The sequence below is a fragment of the Leishmania major genome, chromosome 34 (genome assembly GCF_000002725.2).
Source record: "Leishmania major strain Friedlin complete genome, chromosome 34".
Lineage (NCBI taxonomy): Eukaryota > Euglenozoa > Kinetoplastea > Trypanosomatida > Trypanosomatidae > Leishmania > Leishmania major.
Window position 1 is genome coordinate 251,973 of NC_007286.2, and position 21,172 is coordinate 273,144.

Sequence of the window (21,172 nt, forward strand, 5' to 3'; positions counted from 1 at the left end):
GCTCGGCGCCGCGTCGCGATGCTCCCTTCACCCAATCGATCTCTTCGGCTACTCCGTCACTTGCACTTCTGTCTCGCCGCTCGCCCACCCCTCCCCTGCTTCCTGCTCGCTCTCGCTCTCTCTCTCTCTCTGGAGGCATGGACCATCTTGTGGCCATCTTTCGTCTCCGTCTTCTCTTCTATGTAGGTGCCGCACTTGCTTGCGGTGCCCCGTTGCGCTCTGCACTCACTCAAGGAAAAGCAAAAACGCGGCGGCGGCGTCCAGCCCAAGTAACACTGTGCGGGGGCATCGCCGTAAATGAATATATATATATATATTTATTTATTTATTTTTGCATTTATTTATATATTGTGACTTGGGGTACACATAGAAACGTGTGAAGGAACGGCGGTGTTCCTCAGTTTCGCATTCATTCTCATCTAGTCAACCATCATAGACAAACAAGCGCGTGCGTTCTCGCCGCTCGCGAACACACGGAAGGGGGTGGTGAGGGAGGTGTGCCATAGACGCAGCAGCGCAATATCCTCGGTGCCTTCCTCCAAACACACACGCACACACACACACACATACACCCGCAGAAGCCTCTGCTGTCTCATCCACTTCACCAACCATCTCTTTCCGTGCCTTGTTCGCTTTCTGATAGAAGGGTGTACATATATACATTTTCACACACACTGTACCCATGTCTTCGTCCCACACAGAGATAGTAGTATCCCGAACGCAAGGGATGCAGGGCTCCACGCCGACGAATGCCAGAAGTAGCAAGCTGGGCACGCTCTCCGTCAGCGAGCTCCGCACGGCCATGCAGCAGCACCTCCGCTCCACAGGGGCTCTGCGTGAGCTCAAAATGCAGCTACGTGGCATGGTGCTCGCCGAGTTGCTACAGCAGCCCAAGACGGCCAGGATGCTTGTTCACGGGACATCGCAGTCCGTCCCACCGTCACTAGGAGAAGGGCAGAGGAAGCTGGATGACAGTAAGGCTTCCGCTACCGGGTCACCTGGCACTCCAGCCATCGCCATCGTCTCGGGCCGGACAGACCACACCTTGCAGACCTGGTCGTGCGGCTTGGCCGACGCCCTCGTCGAGAATCACCTGCGTCGCACGAGGCGCGCCATGTCGCTCTCCATCTTCAGCACAGAGGCCGAAGTACCACCTTTCAGTGTGAGCGGCGCCCCATCGGAGGAGGAGCAGTACCTCGCCCACCTCTTCCGGCAGATCGACGCTGGTGCCTCCGCCAACCCCGAGGACGACATACTCGCCCCCTCCCCGTCCCGCTCTATGAAGAGTGTGTTGCAACGACTTGTGGAGGACTACGTGATGCGGCAGGGCCCCGCGAGCACCGCGGAGGCGGCACGGCACCTGCACAGTTGCAGCACCCAGACTGAAGCGGCCGATAGCGCCGATAGTGCGATGAACCCTCTCAACTCACTTGAGTGCCGCCTTGCCGCCGTCGATGCCAAGTATGCGCTCACCTTTGCTCAACTCAAGCGGACCGGTGGCTCGGGGGAGCAGCCTTTCTTTCTCCGCTCCGAGGTGGAACGTCGCCTGCAGCAGCACAAGAACGACATGCACGCGCAGCTGCGCAGCGAGTACGAGCAGAAGTACAACAGCTTCACTCGAGTCAAGCTGCAAGAAGCACGCGACGAGGCGGAAGGGCGGTACCGCCTCCTTGCGCAGAACAAGACAGAGGAGCTGGCTGAGATGGAGCGCAGCCTGCTCGTCAAGCTGGAGCAGGAGCGGCTGCGGCTGAAGATGGCGTGGGAGGACGTTCACCAGCAGCGCGCAGAGCTGGAGAGGCGCCAGCGCGACACCATAAAGCAGCTGGCGGACTACGATGCGGCGAAGCAGCAGAGTGACGCGGAGCTGCACTCATGGAAGGAGAAGACACGCGCACTGCAGCTGCAGTGTACCAAGTGGGAAGAGCTCTGCGGGACACGGCTTATGGAGCTGGACGGCGCTCGCAGTCGTGAGGAGCGGCGTGTGGAGGATATCCGCCGCCTGCAGGCTGAGCACGCTGCAGAGTTGCAGCTGAAGGAGGAGGAGATTGGTCGTCTGCGCTACCGCCTCCGCCTCGTCTCGCGCGAGAGCGACTACTCTCACTCTGCCGCCGCCGCAGCAGCAACAGCCTCAACGAACCGAAGTGGAAAAATGGACACCAGCACCGTACCGCAGGCACCGCCCCGCACTTCAACTGCGCCGGTCGACACACAGCAGCTCTACGGCCTTCTCCTCCGCACGGAGGAGATGCACCGGAATGCAGCGGTGCAGCAGCAGCAGCAGCAGCAGAAGCGGTGGGACGCAGCGTGGGTCGCCGCTGCTGCTGCCGCCGCCGTATCTCCTGCGCCAGCCACGGCGGCAGCGGCGGCGGCAACCCCAGAACGCGTCTTTGCGGTGTGCAGCAGCTCGCCGCCGGCGCCGGCGCCACAGGCAGCAGTGTATCCGTCGCCATCAAGTGAAGGGCAAGTCGCTCAGCGGTCACCTCACCACTCGGAGTCTTCGGACCACCAAGTGGCAGCGGCGTCTGCCCCAGCCGCCGCGATCATGCCGGCCTCCACCTCAGCAGCTACCCCGGCAGCTTCATCGCCTTCCTCACCCAAGGTAAGCGCCCCAGCGCCGACGGCCACCGCTACTGCGGTCAAGTCTCCCTCGAACTCCGCTGACAAGCCTCGGGAAAGCAGCGCCTCATCGAAGAAATCCCTCAGCACCAGAGCCTCGGTCGCACCGCCATCATCCTCGGTATCGTCCACGCACCCGACTCCCCAGAAGCCAACAAGTGTGCCGGCCGTAGAAGCCCAAGCCACCGAGTCACTTACGTCGTCCAGCACGCGTATGAGCACGTCCTCATCCAGCGCACTGTCCAGCGCCTCGGCAAAGCCGGTGCAGCCTAGCGTTCATAATGCAGATGATGATTCCAAAAACAAAAGTGCCGCCACGGCGCTCCTCAACGCCGTGGCTGAGGAGGAGCAGAGTGGCCGTGGTGAGGTACAGTCGGAGGAAGCCAGCGCGCGTGACAGCATCGCGTGGTTGGAAGGAAATCGACGCGAGCTACTGGCAGAGGATTCGAAGCGTGCCCGCAGTGAGGACGGCGGCGTAGTCTCGCCCTGGAAGCACTTTGGCGGCGGATCGTCGGGGCCTCAGTTTGGCGGCGGTGCTGCTGCCGCTGATGTGGGCTTCAATGAGTCTTTCAGCAGCGACGACGCAGCGCTCATTCACGACTCGGATGAGGATGACGTGGAGTTTTAGAGGAGAGTCTTGCGCGTTGTTGGTGCCGCTGTTGTTTTCCAACCTGCAGCACTCAGTTGCACGAGTACCGCCGACGCAGGCAGAGCAGCTGCGGACACAAACTTGAAGGGAGGAACGATGTCGCCCTCCATGGAGGAATGACTGCGGGCGACTGTTGCATTATGCGCCCGCACCCCCGCTCACTACGCGTTCGAGACGCGAGAATGACGAGGATCATCACCGCTGCAGTGTCTCTCATATCCTTTCTTTTGTCCGTCACTCCCACAGACCTTCCTGATGGCGTGTGGCGGGAAGCGCCTCAGTGCGTGGTGGTGTCACAGGGCCCAGCACATCCCCTCCCACTCTCTCTCTCTCTCTGAGTGTGTGCGTGGAGAAGCCGAGCAGCTCCCCTCTGCCTCCTGTGCTTGCCAAATACCGAGCCGCTTCTGGTGGTGACAGGGTCCCGTGCCCACGACGTGGGGAGGTCCGAGCGATGCATTGCTACTGATGTCGGCAGTGTGAGGTCGTGGACGGCGCTGCGTCGGAGCGACCCGCGACGCTGAACACGTCGGCGCCATCGACGTGATGGGCGCAGTGCCAGCGTGACTGGAAGGCGTCGCAGCTGGCCGTCGCACTGCCCGCTGGTGTGTGTGGTGGGGGGGGCCTGGGGCACCGCGCGAGGGGGTGCACGAGGTGGTGGCCTGCGTGATGGGTGTGGCTGCGAGGCGACCTGCGAGGCCGGGTGATTGGGTGGAGTTTGAGACAGAGACCGTGCTCTCCGATGGCCGAGCCGGCGCATGGCTGTACTGGCCGTGTGTCGACGGCTGCCATCGCACCACGTGGACGAGGCCGGTGGGTGGCAGCGTGGCGTTTGACCTCGTGTTGTATGGCAGAGAAATGGGCTCACGTTGCAAAGCAGGAGACGAATATATATATATATATATACCGCTCCACGGAAGAGCATATATGCGCTCACAGAGAGAGAGAGAGAGAGAGACGTGCGTGCGCACAGCGAGCGAAAGCTTCAAGGGTGGCCGTCACGGATGGGCGGATCGGCATACCCTGTGACCGCCGTGGTGCAGCACCCGTGGGCTGAGCTGCCCCCGTGTATGCGCTTTTACGGCCTTCCAAGTGAGCGGTCTAGTCGTTGCACGGCGCGCAGCGGGGGCACGACTCTTTTTCTGCGTATGTGTGGGATCCCCCTTCCCCTTTTGCCGGCTCGCCTCCTCTTTCTCTCCCTCTCCCTCTCCCTCTCGCCCATGTTGCGCGGTGTGGTGAACGTCTGCAACACTTCGCTTGTCGTGCTGTGTTTCTGATCGGACGTGTGAGCGACGCTCATGGATGCAAAACAAAACCGAGTTCGACCCAATAAATGAAACAACAAAAAACAAGAAGCACACAGGTTTGTATGTATATATATATATATATACCACATCCGCAATATCGTTGACCGCGCAGGCCCCACGCCTACGTCCCCTTGCAAGAAATCAGCACGTCCCATTTCGTTCCTCCTCATTGGCATCGCTTTCTCTCTTTTCGCATCGAATATATATGCAGCCATATATGTATATATATACATATATATATATGGTATTCCACTCCATCTTTGGCTAAGCCTGTCCGCCACTTCCTCTCTCTCCCCCTAACCTTCACTCTATACGCCTTCCTGCCGGCATCTCTCTCTCTCTCAGCCTCGCGACTATCAGGTGCGTCTCTTTACCTTCTGTGTTTCGTTCGCGGTTGTCAAGTGTGATATCGACAATGCAGGCGAATCGAGTCACATCGCTGTTTGGGGTGCAGTACCCCATCGTGCAGGGCGGCATGGTCTGGTGCAGTGGATGGCGTCTGGCGTCTGCCGTGAGCAACGCAGGTGGTCTCGGCCTCGTGGGCGCCGGTTCCATGAACTTCGACATTTTTCAGCACCACGTTCGTCGCTGCAAGGAGGCTTCGAAGAAGCCCTTCGGCGTCAATGTCCCTCTCAGCCGTGATATGGCGCAGTACATGGACTTCATCATTGAGGAGAAGGTGCCGATCGTGTTCACGAGTGCCGGCAGCCCTAAGCTGTGGACTCAGAAGCTACAGAGTCACGGCATTAAGGTGGTGCACGTCGTACCCAGCTGCAAGCTCGCCCTCAAGTGCGAGGCGGCAGGGGTCAACGCCGTCGTAGCTGAGGGGTTCGAGGCTGGTGGTCACAACGGGTTAGAGGAGATCACCACGATGGCGCTGATCCCGCAGGTGCGTAAGGCTCTGGCGCCTGAGATTCCCCTGCTCGCAGCGGGCGGCATTGCGAGTGGAGAAGCGATGCTGGCGACTATGGCCCTTGGTGCGGAGGGAGTCCAGGTAGGCACGCGCTTCGCGGTCACACAAGAAAGCTCGGCGGCAGAGGAGTTCAAGAAGAGGTGCACGGCGGCAGGTGAGGGCGACACGTACCTCACACTGAAGCAGTCCATGCCGACTCGTGTCATGCTGAACGACTATGGCAAAGAGGCCCGCCGCCTCTCTGAATCTGGCGCCACCAAGGCGCAGCTGGAGGAGTTCCGTGGAAAGGGCCGCACCAAAAAGGGCATATTCGACGGTGATGTAACGAACGGCGAGCTCGAGATTGGCCAAATCGTGTCCGCGTGCAAGGACGTTCCGACCGCTGCGGAGGTGGTAGAGCGCATGGTAAAGGAGTTCCACACGCGCAAGGCGCAGCTCGCCAAGATGAATCTGTAGAGCACACGAGCGAAGCAGTACATCATCTTCACAAAGTCGCGCGTTGCGAGTCGCACATACACAGGACGGGAGAAAAGAGAGCCGCGGTGGAGAGGTGCACACAGCAATATACCAGTGCACATGTGTGCACTACTGTCGCCCTCCTCCCGACCCTCTCTCATCTTCCCTTTTCCTTTTTTTTTTCGTGGACAGTCGCATCCCGTGCGCCTTCTTTTCCGCACTCATTTCTCTGCTGGTTCCCACCCCACATGCGCGGCGCTTCCTTTCGGCACCATCACCGCCACCTCAGCAGCCCAGCTTCTTTACAATGGCGAAAGCAAGGGACGGTGGAGCAAGGCGTGGAGGACCACACACACGCTCTGTCGCGCTCACTTAGAATGGCACGCCCAACTACGCACACACAGAGACCCATGTGCACATGCTTCGTCCCTCACCGTCTCGCTGTGTGCCACGTTCTCACCAGCATAGGCGGGTACACTGTGGTTTAGGTGTACCCGAAAAAAGGAGGTAAATGCTCGAGTCTCTCGCCTCTCTTCTGCCCCCTCTTCTTATCACGCGCAGTTGGTCGGTAGGATGAGCTCCGCCCTCGCCTGAAAGAGGCCACTCATCATACGACGACGTCTCCAACATTGGCGAATGGGCACCCCACATCGTGTGCGTCATGCTGGCGTTCCCCTCGCACACGCATGCCGGACCAGTCACGATGGCGTTGCAATGCGATCATGCACGCATTCCCCACCTGCACATGAACTCGTCATCCTGAATAGAAAATGCTTCCACTCTGTAGGCCGCAGATTTCGATGTGAGAACTACATGCCCTTCAATCAGTGCGGCATCACAGAGGTGTCGTCGGGGGACCCCCATTGGGAAGACTCCGATAGGTCGCGTTGTCGCACCCCCAACGCAGCTATCATACACATTTCTCGCGAAATGACGTAGATCTTGCCGGGGTGTGCGTGACGCAGCACGAAGAGGGCGAGCACAGGAAGCTCGCATCGGTTCAGGAATTCCGCTTCGTCTTGGAAGGGGTGTGAGGTTGAGACGGTCCAACTGCGCACTGCGCGCACACGCCTCACACAGCAGCCCCGGTCATTGCCTTCCCACCTCCAATACAATGGCCCCGCCTTACGGGGCTGCCGCACCCACAATGCGACGCCTACGTGGCACAGGGCGCTCCGATGGCGCCCGCATCCCCGAAGGGTGACCGCGAGCAGAGGCAAGCGGCCGAATAAGAACACGCATGTGCTCCCGTGCAGGATACCCGGCTGTCACAGCCTGAAGAGGAGGAGGGGCCATCCTGCACGTCCTACAAATTCTACCCGAGACCAGCCCATCGACGCCTACCAGCGGCCAGAGAAGAGCGGAGGGGAGCCCCTTTGCACGCGGCACTGGTCGAAGCGATGCACATTGCCGATCTGTGCGGCGAGATGAGGAGCAAGAGGCAGCAACGGATGCGGTGCGTGGGAAGTACCCCCGACCAGTGCCCCGCGCGTTCCCAGAGGGCGTCACTCCCACACCGCCAGTGACAGACGCGGATGTCGAGGCCCCTCCCCTCACTGGCAGCAACCATTATGGTGTGCCGAGCGCAGCACCGACCCCTCTCCTTGAATGGGCGATCGCCGTCGTGAAGAAGAAGAAAGGTCGTCTCAGATGGCGGCGCCCTCATTCTCTGGCCGCGACAAGTCAACACAGCTGGCCAGATGAGCAGCGTTACAATGCAGGGGTGGGTCTGGATGCACAGCCAGGGGAGAACTCGTGCTCGACGAGTGTGTGTGTTGGGGAACGGTGGTGGTGGCGGGGGGGGGGACGGATCTGGCAAGGTCACCTTTTCCAGGTGCTTCTTTCCGTGCATCTGCGGCCGCTCTTGAGCCTGCGAACCAGGGACGGCTCCGTGCATCAGCGAAGAGCGCACCCGAATGAGCTTGGCCGTTGGCCCAGAGGTGATGCGGGTGGTGACAGCAACATCGGCCTGCCATCCTATGCGGGCCAAGCGACCCGCCTCCGAAATTCACGTGTAGGTCTCCATCAACAGCATCCAACGGACGGGTGGTCGACAGGCGGTAGAGACAGCTCTGCAGGCGCCCCGAAACGCCGCGGAAACGCTTAGCGTCACCTTGAATGACGACGAGACCGGCGTCTGCAACATGTCTGCGTTGGCTGGCGTGGTGCTTGACCACGACATGGGAGCGGTCTGCGGCGGAAAACAGCCGTGCACCCAGCTGAGCATCCATTTGATCAAGCAGCTGACCACGAGGACGAGTCGGGATGACTCATGGGTCGCCTTTGCTGTGCTGCCTGAGCTGTGTACATGCCCTTTCACAAATTTCGTCTTTTCCTCACGGTGACGCGCCGGCTCTGTTCGAAAACGGTCACGAGGCCTCCACTGTGGTTCCTCGTGGGCAGATCTGCCTCAGAGCGCCCAAAGCGAACTCCGCTTGTGGCGCCAACGAGCAGGACCAAATATAAGCCACGTCGCGCCGCACATCTTTCAGCGTCTGCCGCAGAGCACGGCCTTCCCATAGGTTGCAACCCCAGGAGGACGCGGAGGAGGGTGCGCGGTATGCCTGCATCCACGCACGAAGCAGATGGTCGTCACCGGTAGCCTTTGAGGGCAAGGGGAGGGGCGCCAGGTGCAAGTGGCATCAACTGGGTTGGACTTTGCGTGGCTCACGGTGCTTTTTCGGCCACTCACGCCATTCACAAGCAACTAAAATGAGAAGTTACGGCAGCACCACACCTTCCCATCAACAGCACGCTGGTCCTCTCTGCCGTCCGTAACGGCTATGCACACGCGGCCATGCGATCCATGCTGCAATGCATGCATGCATGACTTTTCTCCCGTACACGGTCACTTCTGAAATACAGCAAGCTCGCCGCTAGTCCCGCCGACGGCCGGAGCCGTAACCCTGCGTACCACGCGTGACGGGGTCTACTTAGCAACATGGCGAAGGACACGACGCGATGGATAAGGGAGGAGGAGGGGGTGGACGCTGCACTGCCCGTAGAGGTCAGCTTCCGCCCTTCCTGACCACATCCGACACGTTTGGTGACATCGTCCACAGCACGCTCCAAAAATGGGGGATGGAGCCCCGTAACCGTCGATAAAGCTTCCTCTACTCCACAACTCTCTCTCTCTCTCTCTCTCTGATCTCATACTGACGAGTGCAGGAAATATTGACAAACACACGCACTTGGAATGCCCTCCTTGAAGCCTCTGTCGCCTTACGGTGCGGACGGGGTCGTTTCTATTCGCAAGGGTGCCACTGGAGCGATGGCGACGGTGCCAGAGCTTACCGAGGCTGCCCTCAAGCGGCTCAAAAGTGGTGTCTTTCACGGTGCCATGTGTGCCGAAGCATCTGCCTCGAACATGCCGCTGTTATCCCTTCCGCCGTCGAAGTGGTCGCACATCTCACCCACGAGGAGTGTTCCTGTGTCAAGCTTTCTCTCTGTGGATGCATCGGTCACAGTCGACCCGGCAACCGATCTGAAAGTGTCAGAGTGCGAATGGGATTCCATCAGCGCTGCGCGTCGGCTGTCGCTCTCCCTCATCACAGACACGGATATCGCCGATGAATGTCAGAGTCTCACCAGCTCCGTTGAGGGCAGAGTGTCCATCTCCCTTATCTACACTCTCTCTCGCAGCGCCTGCAGTTTTTAGCACAAGTTGCGCGACTTCTTTGCTGTTCGTGCTTGCAAATGCGGTGCATCCTGCGCAACCCCCACGTCCATCGGCGCCGCAGCGGCTCTCACCGAGGCGGCAGCACGCTCAGACGTCACCATGGCAATGAGCAACACCACAAACATGTCGCCAGGACACTCCATCAGCAGCTCTCCCAGCTTCCTTCGCTCCCCGCGGGCGCGTGTGTGGAGGACGGCGGTGCCGCAGAACAACCGCCATGTCGGCGCCAGCGTGCCTGGCCCGCTCGAGGAAACCGGGCAGGTGGAAGAGGCGATCAGCGTGATCTTGACGATGGCCAACACCGACCACCGTATGATTTCGTGGGCGGAACTGAGAAGTCCACATGCGTCATCGAAGAGGATATCCACTTCAATGATAATGTCGTCGCCTAAAATCACTTTCGCAGTGCGAGGCTGCGTATCCTGACGTGTGTGCCTGTGCAGCCTCGTGTATGAGCGCGTTTACAGAAATGTTTCTCCCAGCGAAGGAGTCTTCTCTCTGCTTCTCCTGCTATGTTTTCTGCGAGTGGAACGTCGTGCGTGGAAGGAGAAAGTAATCGACATACTTTTTCTCATTTTTTATCTCCTTGTTGCCTTTGTTTTTTGCCTTTCATGTATAGCTTTAGCTGGTGCAGCGTTTACGCAAGCGCCTGTGTGTGTGTGTGGGGGGGGGGGGTGCGGCGTGACGTGAGGCAGGCAGGCTATTTAACCGTATGGTACTTCTTTGTTTCGACCATTAAGCCCTTTTCTCTCTCTCCTTCTGCCCCCCACGCTGTTCAAGCGTGTGTGGGTGTGGGCGCGCCCGCCCCCGCTACGTTCTCTCTCGTGTAAGATGTACATTAGCCATGTCCATGGTGCCCACGCACGAAGACGTACACGAGAAAGGTAGCGAAACGGAGAGGTGGAGGGAATACACTATGACGCAAATGCACGACCAGCGGTTACCTTTTCCCCCCTCCCCTCCGCACTTGCCTCTCCACCCACGCACCCATTCATCGCTTCCCCCCACCCACCCATCCACCCAAAAAAAAAAGTGATAGAAAGCGGTGGGCTGTTTGCACTCCCTTGTTTTTTTTTTTGGGGGGGAGGGAGGAGGGGTTTCGCGCTTCTATACGCGATGATCTTTCCGTTTTTTTGTTTTTGCTCCTCTGTGTGCCTGCTCACTCCTCGTTCTATTTACCATCTCAACTCATCATCGTATCCATCCCTTCCCTTCCCTGCCTTGGCATGATTGTCGTATTTCTCTTTCTTTGCCTTTGCGTTCGTCTCGCGCTACTACACATGCATATGTATATATATATATATATATATATATATATATATATATATATATATACATGTTGCTGTTATATGTTGTCTCTTCTCTGGCACGCCTTTGGTGTGCGCAGGGTCAGCGAAATGGTCTCCGTCATAGCAGCCTCTCCGCCGTGTGTCCACCGCCCGCGGCACGAAACGAGATGACAAAGAAAAAGCCACTTTCTTTTCTCTTTCGTTGGCATTATCTTCTTTTTTGGTTGTTCTTTTTCGTTGTTGTCGGTTTTGTTTTGTGGGTGAAAAAGGGGTGCGGCTCTGTGCGTGTATTTCTTCATCTCCTGATGATTCTGTTGTGCCATGTGCTCTCTTTTTTTTTTCAATCGGGGCTTACTTCTGGCTCTCCGCTGCCTCTCCTCTCTCAGGTATCTGTCCTTTTCCGGAAGAGGGAGGGGGTGCATGACAGCACGCACATGTGTCAGAGATCCGTGATACATGTCGTAGCACTCCCTCGTGTGCCCATGTTACCCTTTTCGCTATCTTTTTTTTCTGGGCTTTCGCTTCTGAGTTTATTATTCCTCCCTCTGTTGCCTCTTGTATTCATCGCACCACCACAACCTGCCTTTCCAGTCCCCTCGTCCTCCTCTGCTCCTTGCACTAAAGGTGAGCGTGTGTGGAAGGGGGTGCATCTGAGGGTGTCGGCCTCTCGCGTTGTTGTTGTTTTGTTTGCCGTGGTGTAAAGCGTGGGTGTCAAGCATGTACCCCACTCCTCTTTCTTTTACCTGTGTGTAAACGTATACTTCTTCCGCGCCGCACGAAGCATGTTTCTGCTTTTCGCCTCATGCTTAGCTTCCCCTCTCCCTTTACAGTGTTGAGAGAGTGGGATGTTCACTCCTGTAGATGGTTTCACTTTCCTCCCCTCATGCGCGCGCGTTGTCTTGGATCTATGACTTCACAATTGCACTCCATATGGTGAGGCTTTTCCGCGCCTTTTTCCCCGCCCCCGCCCTCCGCCTCTGCCCGATCCTTTGTATGCGGCTTCTTCTTGCACTCTCTCCCCTTCTTTGTTGTGTTTTCGTTGTTGTTTCACTTCGTTGTCTCCGATAATGCATGACATACACGCAGGTAGGCATCTGTGTGTCTGTCTGTGTGTGTGTGTGTGTGTATGTGTGTTGTGGGTGCCCTTTTTCCTCCTTCCCCTCTCCTAGGTACTTTTCCAATCGGAGATGAAAGGGGGAGGAAGGGCGGAGAAAGGGGCATCTTGATGTCCCAAGCGATGCACACCAACCACCACGCTCGTCCCCCCCCCCCCACACACACACCACCCTTCTCTTTCTTTCCTCTCGCTGTGCTTTTTCTTCGCCTTCGCAGCTCTCGCCATGCAAGCGAATAGACTTCTATATATCGGTACGTATACATGCATAGGTATACATGCTTTTATACCTTTTCCATTTTGCTTTCTTGTCCAATTCATGTGCTGTAACTCTTCGGAACTTTCTCTCTCTTGTGGGAAAGAAGAGAGGGGAGGGGAGGGGGGGGGAGGCACTAAAAGACGGTGCCATGGAACACACCATCACGAAACGAAAGAAAAGCGTACAGACGAAGTCTGAACAAAATAAAGATGCTGGCGAGTCTGGCAGTGCCCGTTACTGCAGCCTTCTCCTTCCTCGTTCTCCTCCTCCCTTCCCCGCTCACACTCCCGCTTCTTTCACCCCATGGGAGAAGGATTACCTTTCACGTCTGTTTGTGTGTGTGTGTGTGTGTGGTGGTTATGTGTGTTCGTCTTTTCTCTCTACCCTCGCCAGCATGCGCGTGTGAGCGTATACATGTATATGCTCGTGCGTAAGTGATGCAGCCGCCACCAGAGTCTAAACCGGAAAGCGAACAAACGCACGATGGTCCGTGACGGCTTCCCTGTCGCAACCCGATCCGCCCTCGTCGCCATTCAAGCACGGCCCTCTACAAGGATTCAAGCTCCGTCGAGGCGTCGCCGCTACCCTGCCAACCTCGCCCCCCCCCCTGCCGCGTTCTGCGCATCGTTTCTCGGCAGAGCTGCCGCCCTCTCCCCTTCTCTTTCTTGCCCTTCATGATTTCTCCATATCGGCACCTTTTTCTCTTTCCCTCCACCGTCAGATCGCCTCTCCAATTCTCCTGCCTCCCCTCATCTCCGCTTCCTCCTCTGCGCTGATGTAACCTCGTTACTCGACAGCGGACGAGAGAGAAAGAGGTGCTTGCACCATCGCCCCTTCTGCACGCACGTGTATGTGTGAGTGGTCAGCACGCGAAGACGAGCAACTACAACGCACGCCTCACATACGCAAACACGTAAGCAAAAGAACAACATAAAACGCTCACAGGGGGGGGGGGCCGGCCTTTGCGCGTAGTGCAGCTAGCGCCATCGCTAACCCATCCCACTTTCTGCATCGCTTTCTTGTGCTTCTCCTTCCGTGGCTTCTCTTGTTCGTTTTAGTCCACCGAGGCCGTCCAACAAGACACACGTGCGTGCGAGAGAGACGGCGGCGCGCACGCGCAAAGGCAAAACACGGCACAACGGATATGCTGGCTTCTCCGTTCTCTCTTCCTTAAACTTTCATGTTTGCATCATCATCATCATCACACACACACACACACACACACGAGGACATCTGTGCTGTTAGTCCCCAGCCCTTTTTTTTTCGTATTTGGTTTGGACAGCGCTGCAACGCCGCGTTGTGGGCGGGGCAGACTTACACGTGCGATCTACTGTCGCACTGCCTAACAGAAGAGGGAGAGTCGCACGCTTCACACTGTCTCGCCGCAGCTGCTGATGGAATCGCCTCCGGCCCAGGCTGTCTCTGGAGTGCAGTGTGCCCGCTTGCTAGAGCTGGAAGAGCGGCAGCGTCAGCTCAAGCGCCTGTGCGAGGAGGCACTCAGGGAAGAGGAGCAGCATCAGCAAATTCTCCAGCAATTAGAAGAGCACAACACGGCCGCCTCGACGTCTGTTGGGTCGCTCGCGGGTGGCAGCGCCGGAAGCTTTACCGGTGCTGCAGCTCTGCATGCGAGGCCTCTCTCGCCCAGCGCCGCAGCGGAACCACTCGACGACTTGCTGACAGGCGAGGTGCAGTCCTTTCGTGACCCCAACAGCATTGTCCGAGACTCCTCCACCGGCAGTGTAGCCGCGGCGCCCTTGCTGCGTGGTGGGTCGTCGTCGAATCCGCGCAACCCCTCTATGGACCGGCCGCGCACTCGACTCGACAGTAGCTATCGACCACCGACGTACCCGCTGCCAACGGCGTCCGCCACACAGCCGCCTCCCCCGCCGCGAGCAATGCTGTACACTGCCTCTTGCCGGCCTAGAGAAGAGGGAAGCCGGGCAGCCGCAGCGGCCATAAATGGCAGCACCCAGCCTTCCATATCTGCGCCAGCGATGTATTCGTCCCTACCGGTACCCAAGACGTGGTGGCATGGTGAAAAGGGCGCTGCAGAAAAGAGATCAGGATCGAACGCTGCGGCCGCGGCTTGCACGCCAGCCGAGAGAGTCGGCGCCAGCTATGGCGCGTGCGCCGCGTGTTCCCCGCCCGCGGCGCACGCGCCCCTGTCGCCACCGCCACCGCCGCCGCCGCCGGAGCGCAGTCGCAGCCACAGCGCGAGCTACAGCGGTCCCCTGCTAGATCGGCTATGGCGCAGTGATATCCGTCCCCACCACGGCATCCCTCCCCCTCCCCCTCCCCCTCCCCCACCTCCACCAGCACCGAACGCAGTAGAGACCACGGTGTCACCTTTCTCCGTGCGGTACTCGCGGACACTCGGCGCGCGTGCAGAATTGTCGCCGCCGCTATCACGGCCCTCACGCTCATCTGCGCCGCCGTTGGTCTCTCCGGATGACGTCACGGACAACCTTCCGCCCCCGCCTCCGCGCGCGCACAGTCATGCCGCTGCCTCGCACAACGTGCAACCCAGCATGGCAGATAAGTACCGCAGGTCGCGTAGCTTTCTCAACGCGGACCCGCCGCTGCCACCGCCGCCACCGCCGCCGCCGCCACCACCAACAGCACACAGAGACCTAGATGACGACTCGATTTTGTCGACAACTTCAACGGAGCGGGTCATCGAGCGATGGAGGCAACGATTGAGCCGCAGCGATGCACTCGGGCAGCGTGATGGTCACTACACCAGTAGCGGGTACGGTCGGAGCGGGGCCGCAGGTCAGCAGCCCTCCATTACCCTTCCAGGCACAAGGGTGAGCGTCACGTTGGCAGAGCGCCGCACCCCTCAGGCGTCTGCCGCTCCGCTACTCTCTGTTCCTTATCGCGAGAGCGCCACCAGAGAAGGCGTCAAGGTCGCAAGCCGGGCACCGCCGCCACCACCACCGCCGCCTGTGTCTGGTACGGCTCTTCTTTCCTCACCAGCCCGTTACAGCGAAGGCATAAACGAAGACGAGTTGCTTCCAAACCGATGGGAGACGGCGTCATTGACACCGAGTCTGCGGAGTGCGGAAGAGCGGCGCCTGCGCAGCTACTTCGCGAAACCAGACGGAGAGGCTGACAGTTCAGCTCCGGCACACAAAGACTACGTGAGCTACAGCCGCCAGCGTGTGCCAGAATCTCGCGATGGCGTGAAGAACGCTCGAGCTGCACTGCTTGAAACGGGTGGCACGACTTCCTCCACCTCCGCTCCGGCGGCGGCAAGGTCCGAGGGCAGCGTCAGCGCCTGGCAACAAACTTCTCGCGCGGCGGAGCCGCCATTGCATCGGCGTTCGACAGCTGCCCCTTTTACCTCCTCAGCACCTTCTGTAACTGAGGTCCCTCCACCGACACCGGCCAAGGCGAAGCCCAAGAAGACGGTCCTTCACCCGTATGGGTTTCAACAGTCACAGTCTTCCTCGCTCTCACCCCAGCCAGAGCCCAGTCTCAGAAGTGCAGCAGCCAAAAACGGTTGTGGCGCCTCTCGGCACCGAAGTGGCACGCCGGCGCCTCTGTTTTCGACGCTTTCCGCAAAGCATCAGCGAAGCACCTTGTCCGCCCTGAACGGAAGCAATCTCGACTCGGCATGGGGCAGCAGCGGCACCTCGCTCCCTGCGCGGTCGGATGTCAACGCCGCGGCAACCGTCCCAGCACCGCACACGTCTGTGGCAGCTTCGGACAGCAACTACTTCGACATAGGACCCGAGAAGGAGGTACTGCTCAGACTGCTGCAGAAAAGCACCCGTGGCGCATCAGGGAGCAGTGCCGGTGTCGCGCTCCCAGCTACCAGCCGCTCGTCGTCGATACAGCCGTGGACATCGTCCTCGGTGGTAGCTAACGTCGCAGGCGGCGGTCAACAAGCTGAGAAAGCACTCCCCTACCCTCCTTCGACCCATCTGTCTGACAGCAAGCAGACACAGAGCTTTGGTGCTCCGCCCACGATGACGATGCTGCCGCCTCATAGCAAAGACTCAGCAAGGCAGCACTCCAATTTCGACCTGTCGGTGGGCACGCAGCTCCCGCTCGGCGGAAGCGGCAAGGCAGCCGCTGGGGGAGCACAGCACGGCAACGAGGTGGCTGCGGCGCAGCTGCAGCAGAAATACGACGCTGCGCAGACCAAGGCAGAAGCTCTGGCGCGGCACTTGGTGAAGGCCATCAGTGATCGCAAACTGCTTCAGGGCAGCGTAGAGCAGCTGGAAATGCTTGTGGAAGAGTGCAATGCCGAGGTGGGTCGGCTTCAGCAGATTGTGGAGCAGCAGCACCAAGACAGTGCCGCCTCCCTCGGGGTGCAGGCAGCACTTCGCGCCAAGGAGCGTGAGGTGGCTGTGTACGAGGACGAAATCCGGCGACTCAACGTGGTGCTGAATGGACACCTCGCCCGCACGGCCACTGCTGAGCGTGTGGCGCAGGACAGTGTGCAGCATGGACTGGTGGTGAAGGAGGCGGAGGTGGAGGCGGCCATGGCAGAGGTAGGTATGGCGCATCTGGCGCAGCGGGAGGCGGAGGAGCGAGCCAGCCGGCTGGTGAAGGAACTGGATACAGCGGTGGAACAGATACAGTTCCTCGACGAGCGCCTTGCTGAGATGGAGCGGGCGGCGGCGGCGGCGCGCTTCCAGGCGATGCCTGGACGCATCACCGAAGAAAACGACGTGAACCTGGACGGCGGCAACGTCGCTCTCTCACACTTGAGTGCACCAGCGCACATCACCATCCCCCCCGACGAAGAAACGCGCCACTGGCCGCCAGAAGCGCGGCGAGCGATGGCGCAGCTTGCCGCACAGGCAGAAGGACTGCTTTTCAAAAATGCGGAGGGGGAACGTCACGCCTCGATGCGGCTGCAGCACGTGGAGAACACCTGCAACGAACTCCAACAGCACCTCCGACAGCGCAGCGAGGAGGTTGAGCGTGCGCGTGAGGCATGCGAGCAGCTTCGACAGGAAAAGAGCGCGTTGCAGACGGTAGGAGGGTTGTGGTATCAGCAATTGCGTGAAGTGAAAGAGGATGCGCAGCTCGTCTCGGAGATGGTGCGCACCTCCCGCGAAGACGCGGAGGACGTGTATCTGTCCTCGAGAATGGCAGAGGAGCGCGCTGCTGTGCACTGTGCCGCCGCGGCAGCGGCAAGTCCACTGCAGCGCCTACCGAGCTCCGTGCCGATGGATCCGGCAACGTTGAAGAAATCTGCGCAGTTCGCGCAGCAGGTGATGCGCGATTTTCATGCGGTAGCGCGCTTTCTTTCAAGCCTGCGCACTATGAACATAGGGGACCGCAACGGGTACCAAATCCTGCAGGCGATCGCTAGTGGCCGCAACCCAGCCGAAGCGCTGTACACCGCTGACGACACCGCCACGCCGGAGCGGCTGAGGAAGCTGCTCCGCCCTAACGAAGCGAGTGAGGCAAGGCGCCGCGTACAAGAGAAGAAGGCTCGCGTTCTGTGTGCCGTAGAGCAGGCCTTGATGGTAGAACCGGTTTCGGCCGCTGCATACGTTTCGGTGGACACGCCACCCAGCCGCCCCTCCAGCGGCGCCACCATCACACTCGGTCTGCCGCCCCGCGCGGGAGGGCAACCGCCAACAGCGGAGGCGGATGAATGTGAGGTGCCCGACGCCCTCGAGGACGATCTGGCGAACGATGATGAGGTAGAGATGGAGGTGGTGTCCTTGTCGCTGCACCCAACGCGGATGGGCAGCCACAGCCTCCGAGACGGCAGCAACGGCATGGTACACAGCGATGTGCGCCAGCGGCCGGCGTCCGACTCAGTGACCTCGTTGCCGTGCAACCGAGTGCCGCCAACCGCGTCGGCCTCAGAGGTCAGCTGTGCACCTTCAGCGTTTAGAGCCTCACCGCCACCGGCCCCGCTCGCGTCCGATGGCAGGCCGTTCTGCAGCACGTCGTTCATGGGCGGCAACGAGGCCCCCAGCACCGCCTCGACATCTCGGCCCACCGTGGCCAAAGCGGCGCCGGCGCCCCCCACCCCGCTGCGGTCCGTCTCGCGACCGCTGCGCCTCTCCACCACGCCGTTGCAGCCGCAGCTGGACGGCAAAGAAGAGAATGAGGAAGAGGCGGTGGCACTCTCTGACAAGCAGTCGAACCCGACTCGCGCGCTATTGCACACTGTCCTTAGGGCCGACTCGATGCCGATCCGCGGAAACGGCGCCGGCGCGGACTTCGAAATGTCTTCCATCACCCTCGTGTCATCCCTCTCTATGTCGCAACCGACGTCTCATCAGCAAACGGCGACGGTACAACAGCCATCGCCGCCGTCGACGCTTGCCGTCACCGCTACAACGCCTGCGGATCTCACAGAAGGTGCCCCCGCCGCGTGCCCCAATGCTTCCGTGCCGCTGCAGGTGCAGCAGCAGCACAAGTCCATGCCCGCGACACAAGAAAGTCTTTCGCCGCCGTCGCGTCTCCGCTCCCCGACCCCCAATCGGGTGCCTGCGGTGTGGGCTGAGATGCATGCCGAGGAAGACCTTATCACGTCTCCCGTCGAGCGTCCAAAGCCTTCCCAGTCGTTGGCGGACGAACCCCCGCCGCGCGTGGTGTGTGACAGGAACACACAGCAGGTGCATCTAGGCTCGCGGCCGAAGGACCGCAGCACCACCGCACGTCCGTCCTCTACGCCGCACCCAGGCTCGCTCTCCGGGACGCGCCACGGCTTCGAAGCGGGAGATGGAGAAACGACTGTTGCGCCGCCGCGACACACAGGCCGCGCCCGTCGTGGGGCAAGCGACGAAAGCAATGGCAATGAGGCCACGCTCTTCTTTCGCGAACCGCCTCGTGGTGAAGTGCAGGAGGTGGCCGCCGAGCCAACGTCAATCCCATTGCAGCAGCAACACTCTGGCGTAGCGGTGGACCTTCTCAACGATGGCTTTGCCATGTCGTCTCGCAGGGCCTCTGCGGCGGCCGTGGCGCCGGCGCAGGCGATCTCTGTCTCTCCGGAGCACACCTCCGTAATCGAAGAGGAAGAAGCCGACTTGGAAGAGCGAGTGCCGTCCGCTGGCGCAGCAGCAACGCGCCTTTCGCTGCACCTCGAGTCGCCGCTAAAAGGAGTGCATTCCGCCACCTCGTCTGTGCCGATCGTCACTCGTGGGCCTCTGAAGGACTCAACGATGAAGAAGCCGAGTTCATCTCGCACTCGCAGTGTCATCGAAGATGACGAGCCATCTTTGAGTTTTTCGGCGCCGCCACCGCCGCTACCGCCACCGCCGCCGGTACAACCACAAGTACGACCGTCACCTTCACAAGAGCATGCACACGGAGCGCCAGAAGCTGATGCCTCGGCGCATACGTCGCCGGCAGAAGCATCTGTGCGGGGCGCCAGTCACTCGCGAGCGATGGAGGGCAACGACGGCTCTGCAGCCTCTATCGGCAACGCCCCGCTCTCCCCGTCGTCCTTGAGCGGCAGCTTTTCAGGCGCACCGCACCGGATGCTGCACCAACCACGCCGGCCATCAGCGTCTGATGTCGGGCCGAGTCTGAGCTCAGTAGGGGGTGCGGTTGCCCCTCCGCGTCTGCAGCGCTCGACTGGCTCGTCGTCATCGGTAGAGGCCCAGCCTCTCCTGTGCACCGTGACACCCGGGCCAGCGGCTGCAGTGGGTGCCACCGCCAGCGTTGGCCAGCACAGCCGCAGCGGTGGTCGGCCTCCCACGGCGAGCTTGCCGCGTGAACACCCTTGCCCAGAGGTGACGCCCGCGCTCGTGGAGCCGCGGCGCCCCTCCCCGTCGGCGCGACCTGTTTCGGCTGCAATGCACACAAATCCTGTCACCCCGGGCGATCCTCTCGACTCCACTGCGGCAATGACTGCTGGGCCGCCGCCACTGCAGGAACAGACCTCGCTGGTGCCCGAAAAGGCGGAAGCATCACGGGCCCGATCGGAGGGAGTCACTCACGCCGATGATTCCCTGCGATCCAACAGCAAGTTTAGTGCAAACACCATGCCAGGGACACCTGGAAGTCGGCTTCCAAGCATCGCCTCTACAGCAGCGCCCGAAAGTCCGATGCACGTGTTAGAAGAGCCCTCGGCAGCTTTGCGCCTGCCTGGTGAGATGCGCAGCGACACACCTGGAAACGCGGGCAGTGCGGTCTCGCCTCTCGCTGAGCCGCTGCAGGAGGCTCCTGTGCACGCACGTGAGCTGCCCGCACGCGCAGGAAACAGCGCCGCCCCACGCGGTAGCCCTCACGAGGGAGCGGCACCCGCGCCCCTTCCCGGGGTCAACGTTGACGCACCGGAGTCGAATACGCTAAACCTGGAACGCGCCCCACCGCGATCGGCTCCACCCGTCGAAGCCCAGGCGCTATCATCCACCATCTCCACTCCGCGTAGCAGCAGCGGAGGTCGAGAGGGCCCGGCCAGGGTTCGGAACTCGATCCCGACAGAGCCGTCGGTGTCGGATGAGGCCGCTGCGAGACGCCGTGCAGATGTCGCCAATATACTGAAGCGCATAAAGGCGAAGAAGGAGCAGGAGCAAAAAAAGAGTTCTGAGGTGGGCACGCCGACGAGTCCCACATGGAGTGAAAGCACCTCTTCTGGAACGAAAGACGTCGACTCCGCATTCATGTAGCGCACCTCTGTGTCTCTCCGGAGCCTCTTCGTGTGGCAGAGACGCGGCAAAACACCAATGAAGGCCCGCGAGCACTTTTTTTTCTCCCGCCTCCGCTCACCAGCTCCTTCAAGCACAGGCGCGCACATGCACACACACACACACTTATCCCCCACCACGATGACGCTAAGGCTTCGCACACCTTGACGCGCGCCCATCTGCACTTTACCTTCAGCCGGTGTGCGTGCTGCCGCTGCTGCAACAGCAACAGCGGCCTGTCTCTCTCTCTCTCTCTATCCCCTCCTCCTCACGCCGTCCCCCGC

At 60.2% G+C, this 21,172-nt stretch overlaps 3 protein-coding genes across 3 annotated transcripts; all 3 read left to right on the forward strand.

The window, feature by feature from the left end:
* Window positions 1-682: 682 nt before the first annotated feature.
* On the forward strand, window positions 683-3,244 carry LMJF_34_0600 (conserved hypothetical protein; the record flags this gene model as incomplete). Its single annotated transcript, XM_001686099.1, has 1 exon — window positions 683-3,244. The coding sequence occupies one exon, from the start codon at window positions 683-685 to the stop codon at window positions 3,242-3,244; it is 2,562 nt and encodes an 853-aa protein (XP_001686151.1).
* A 1,740-nt stretch (window positions 3,245-4,984) lies between these two features.
* On the forward strand, window positions 4,985-5,938 carry LMJF_34_0610 (putative enoyl-[acyl-carrier-protein] reductase; the record flags this gene model as incomplete). Its single annotated transcript, XM_001686100.1, has 1 exon — window positions 4,985-5,938. One exon carries the CDS (start codon window positions 4,985-4,987, stop codon window positions 5,936-5,938), a length of 954 nt encoding a protein of 317 aa, XP_001686152.1.
* A 7,735-nt stretch (window positions 5,939-13,673) lies between these two features.
* LMJF_34_0620 (conserved hypothetical protein) lies at window positions 13,674-20,870 on the forward strand (the record flags this gene model as incomplete). The annotated part of the gene is made up of 1 exon (XM_001686101.1): window positions 13,674-20,870. One exon carries the CDS (start codon window positions 13,674-13,676, stop codon window positions 20,868-20,870), a length of 7,197 nt encoding a protein of 2,398 aa, XP_001686153.1.
* Between the last annotated feature and the right edge of the window lie 302 nt (window positions 20,871-21,172).